Here is a 5,387-nt window from a genome sequence, read left to right on the forward strand (position 1 = left end):
TGCAATTTACTAGAACAGGACTAGCCTGTAAATCCGAACAGTCTAAAAAGATTGCTAATACTAAAATAGTCTAATAAGGAGTTGCAAACATGACAACACAAAAATAAACAACCTAAAGAGGCCAGGGGGACATCTTCCTCCTGCCTCAGGGGAGGGGCATCGCAGGCTGCGTCCAGCATAGCCCATGTTCCCCCAGATTCTTTAGAAACCTAGACAGACTTACTTAAGGCGCCATAATTAAATCACTAAAACAGAAAATTTGGAAACCCATGACCCGAGTTTCTACACAGCTGAGCATTCCAGGGTGGAGGGACATCCTTTCCGCGGCCTTCCCCTGGAGCTGTTGGCCGGTAATGGGTCCAGGCAGGGGTCCAAGGGGGAGGATCTCGCTGGGGCCTCCAGATGAAATGACTTAAAGGACTTGGAAAAAATGGACTTGGACCAACACTGATGTAAATAATTGGTGATTTATTCACACCTGTGCAGGGGGCTGTTGTCCTAAGACAAGCAGCCCCAAACTGTAGGTTTTTTTGTCTTTTATAGTTTTTTGTGTGTGTACAAGGAATGTTGCCATTGGCAGGGCACCATTGGCAGGGTTACAGTTTGAGTTTACAGTTTAGTTATTAATGGTTACAGCTTGAGTGACAGTGGTTACAGTAGCAATGGTTACAGTTTAGATAGTAATAGTTACAGTTTGGGTAACAATGGTTACAGTTCTGTACTTGGCAACCCTAGAGGGAAGAAGGAGACTTGGGAACAGGCTGAGAAGCAAGTTCTCTGACTGGGTTACAACAATACAAAACTCCCTCTTCACCCACGTGCCTGGAAGAGTGTGATGGTAGCCCAGGCTGTACAGCCTTGAGGGCCTGAGACAGCAGGTGTCTCCTCTGAAGGCCGTGTAGGCTGAGCCACCCCCAATCCAGCCACCCTGCACGGGCCCCTTGCTCAGCCTGCTGTCGGACCCTCTCACTTTCCTACTACTCTCTGGGCTGTTACAGTTTTTGCTTTTGTTTATCTGCATTTTTTAGTGGTGTCACTGCTGGAGTTTCCTGCCCTTCAGTGTTGTTTTAAATTTTCCTGCTTTTTAGAATGTTTGTTTGTGAGGCTGGTGCTTCCTGATCTGACTTGTGTGAGCAAAAGAAAAAGGGGCTCGCCGCACAGTCGGCCAGCAGCCTAGTGAGCAGAAGTGTGTTTTCAAACAGAGAGCAGAGGCACCTGGGCTGTGTGCTGTGCATTTGAGTTTAGCTATAGTGATAAGATGTCTACAGATATACCTAAGTCTACAAAGTTGGAAACATTTGCCTGGAGACAAAAAACAAGAAAGATCCTACGTGGAAACATTTCTGCAGGTCTCTCATGACCACGGGCCCTCCAGTCAGGGTCCATGTAGTTTGCATGTTAGGACTTTTTAAAACAAATTGTGTTTGAGCAAAGCGGGGATTACTAGTGCTAATATCTAGTGACTGTAAGCAGCATCATTAAAGGATGTTTTCTCAAAATGAATGCTTCCTTCTAGTCCAAAACATATACGTGCAGCTGGCAAGGAGAAGCTCTGTGCTTCACAGTGGATTTCACGCTGGGATTCACCTGTTTTGACAGTAAGACGAAGGTAAGATGTCATCACTGTGGGACGTTGCTCTGGCAGCCTGTGCCCATCACACCTCACAGCCCTTGTCATTGGCAGATGTCCCACAGAAGGCACGCAACTCTGGAGGGCTATGGGAGGGGTTCAACTGTCCCTTTTGGAGCTTGTTTGGCAGCTCCCAGGGTGGGGAGGGAAGTGCAGCCTGCCGAGGGAGGCCCTCCAACACCGCCCACAGCAGAGAGGGTCATCACCTGTGGCCCTAGCCTGGCTGGTGCTGGCACACAGCCCACCCTGGTGCAGTCTGCAGAGCGCTGCGTCTGTGAGTGTCAGCTGTGTCAGAAGTGGGTCAGTCTCATTCCACCAGGTCTGAGGGCTCACCTGCCCCTGTAAGTGCTGAAAAAAATGCTTTCCAAAGATAGAGCCAATATTGTTCCATATAATATTTTTACTTTTAAGACATAGTCTCACTTTGTCACCCTGATCGAGTGCCATGGCATCATAGCTCACAGCAACCTCAAACTCTTGGGCTCAGTTGATCTTCTTGCCTCAGTCTTCTGAGTAGCTGAGATTATGGGTGTCCAACACAACACCCAGCTCTTCTAAGAGATGGGTCTCACTCTTGCTCAGACTGGTCTCGAACTCCTTAACTCAAGTAATCCACCTGCCTCAGCCTCCCAGAGTGCTAGGTTTGTTGGCAGAACCACTGCACCTGGCACCATATAATATTTTTAAGAATTCATTCTCTATGCGAATTAAGAATGACTGGAATGGCAAAGTGTTGGCATGGTAAAGGTCGCCATTTAAAAAACAAAATTTCAACAAATTGAATTTAAAGATCTAATTGTCTTTCATTAGCAAATCCTGAATGGGGCAGGGGCCAGGATCCAAGAGAGAGATAGAGATAGAGATAGAGAGAGAGAGGGAGAGAGAGGGAGAGAGAACAAGAGAGAGAAAGAGAGAGAAAGAGAGAGAGAGAGGGAAGGGAGAGAGAGAGAGAGAAAGAGAATGAGAGCGAAAGAGGGGGGGAGGGGAGAGAGAGAGAGAATGAGAGAGAGCCAGAGCCCCACAGGGCAGACCAGGTGGCAGGTGCAAGGAGGCAAGAGGAGGAGACAGGGAGACAGGCAGGCTGACAGCGGCTGACGTCAGGTGAACAAACATTGGTTAACAGCAGGCTAACATTGGGTTAACATCCAGTTAACAGGTTAACAAACTTTGAGTTAATATCAGCTTAACATCAGGTTAACAAACATTGGTTAACATCAGGCTAACATTGAGTTAACAGGTTAACATCAGGTTAACAAATACTAAGATTGGGTTACCATGGTGTTACCACTGAACTAACATCAGGTTAACATCAGGCTATTCCAGGTGACTTTCCCTCAGGAGTAAAAGTAGCAGGGTAGGTGGTTGCCAAACTCTACTTTTTAAGAAAAACTGGCCTGTTGGGGGCCTTCCTGCTCCCTGGAGGTTTCCACGTGGCATTTGGTGCAGTGGGCCCTGTCCTGGTCTGGCCCCATCTGCTGACCTAGGGCTGGGGCTCAGCCCAACACTGTGGCTCCCAAAAGTGTCCCTAACACTGTCCTCTTGGCCTTCAGTGTGACAGCACAGGAATTTCCAAGGACCACATGTTCTCTCTGCAACAGCCTCGGAGCACGTGGGCCTGACTGCTTCTCCCACGGCCAGTGGGTGCTGAGGAAGAGGAGCCTGACTCAGCTCAGAGGCCATGGTCAGGGTCTTGGGTGGTTCCCCAGCCTGTGCCAGAAAGCCCTGGATGCCCCCTAGGAGTTAATCCTGCATTCTTGAGGGAGTGAGCAGATGGGACCAGCCTTCTCCTGGGAGGCCTGTGCTCACTGCTGGGTCTCCACTGGAGAGAGATGGAGAGACAGACAGAGACAGAGACCAGAGGGACAGAGAGACAGAGAGGGAGAGGACAGAGAGGCAGAGAGGGAGGAGACAGAGAGGCAGAGAGAGATAGGGGATGGAGAGACAGAAACAGAAACACACTGCCAACACCTTCCCTTCCCAGGTCAGGACACCTATGTGTCACTTCTGGGTCAAGGCTGCTCCCACAACATGCAGCAATTCTTCTTAACCTCAGGCTTTAAGCAAAACAGCTCTGAACCTTGCACAACGTCTCAGTTTTACATATAAGCCACCTACTTGGACCCACCACAGGGCATATCTGTGGTCCATTTGTGGTTAATTCCCCCCTTAACATCAGGCTAACATTGGGTTAACGGATCAGGTTTGTTAACCAACATCAGGTTAACTAGCATGGGGTTACTGTTGGGTTACCATTGGGTTACCATCAGGTTACCATCGGGTTACCATCAGGTTACATGCCGGAACAGGAAAAGAATATGTTCATCCATGGAAATATTTTCTGTACTTACAAAATAAATGAGAAAATCATAATCTAATATTTATTTTTTAATTTCTAGATTGAACTTATGGTTAAAAATTAAAGACAATATGCTAGGCTACCAGATGAGAAAGATGTCTTCCTCATCTCTTTTGAGCTGACTACAAAACTGTCCTTTAATTACTAAAAGTGCAGAAAAACATTTCCTGTCCTCCAAGATTGTGAACTAAAAATCAGGATTCCTTTCAGCCTTTATATAAGGGATGGGAAGACCACAGCCCACCAAAGTTCAAAATTAAACAAAAGCCCAGGCTTTGTGGGGAGGAGTCCTGGGCACAGGCCTCTGCCGCTGTGTCAGTGCACAGCAGCCACCTTCTGACCTGGGAGGTCCCGTCTTGTTTTCCAGAAGGTCTTTGAGTCTTGAGATTAAACTATCACCCAGATGACTTTTGGATAAAATGAAAATAACAAGATCCTTTTCTTTTAGAAACATTACTGGTTTTAGATGCACGGGAACCAAGCTCAGACAGGGTTGGAGAGTGGCCCCTGATGGTTTGGCTTTCCCGATCCTGAGGGGAGCTCTGCTCTGGGGAGGCAGCCCATGGAGAAGGGGAGGAGAGAAGGTCCCCGCCCTGCCATGGTCCCCACCCCACCACGTGTTGGGGCCACCTGCGTGCAACCCATCCCAAACCACCTGTCTTACATCACCCTAAACAAGAGCGAGACTGTAAAATTTAAGCAAACAAAGGTGGATATGTACACAGGCAGCATCTATCTCATATCAGCACATAGAATTTAGCACAGCTGCAGTGTAGAAGGTTGTCTTACTACCTTATTATAAGGTAATAAGAAGACAACCAGAGCCCCGGGTTCTGAGACCCTGCTGACCTCGCACGGCTGCGCGGGGGTTGTCTTACTACCTTATTATAAGGTAATAAGAAGACACCTAGAGCCCTGGGTTCTGAGACCCTGCTGACCTCGCACGGCTGCGCGGAGGTTGTCTTACTACCTTATTATAAGGGAATAAGAAGACACCTAGAGCACCTAGACACCTGACCTCGCACGGCTGTGCAGGGGAGCTTTCACACAGGTAATTCTGCACTTTATGTGTGTGATATTTAGGAGCGGTTTAGGAAGCTGTGAGTAGAAAAATGCCAATTTATCTCATTCCTAGGATTTTGTCCTAATAGGGAGTTGAGCTCTTCTTCCTCATGATCAAGTCTGAACCAGATACTGTGTTACCCTTGTTCACATATGGGCTTTGCCTATTTTGTGAGGAATTAGGGCAAATGTTGTTTTCTGAGATTCCTATGCCCATTCCTGATCACACATCACAAGCTCCTCATATAAAAGCAAGATGATCGACCATTTTAAGGGCAGATGAGATTCAACGAATCTAAGCAGCTGAAACCACCACCATCCTCCACAGTCCTCACGGAC

General features: G+C 47.7%; 1 protein-coding gene across 1 annotated transcript in view; it reads left to right on the forward strand.

Annotated features, from left to right (window-relative positions):
• The window catches only part of SNTG2 (syntrophin gamma 2), a 192,357-nt gene that overhangs the window by 160,386 nt on the left and 26,584 nt on the right, over positions 1 to 5,387 (forward strand). Inside the window, exon 15 of the mRNA XM_012810587.1 lies at positions 1,517 to 1,609. Within this exon, the coding sequence (XP_012666041.1) occupies positions 1,517 to 1,609 (93 nt within the window). The remainder of the gene's footprint in view (positions 1 to 1,516; positions 1,610 to 5,387) is intronic.

Source organism: Otolemur garnettii, unplaced genomic scaffold (assembly GCF_000181295.1).
Source record: "Otolemur garnettii isolate 467f Iridium unplaced genomic scaffold, OtoGar3 scaffold00139, whole genome shotgun sequence".
Taxonomy (NCBI): Eukaryota; Metazoa; Chordata; class Mammalia; order Primates; family Galagidae; genus Otolemur; species Otolemur garnettii.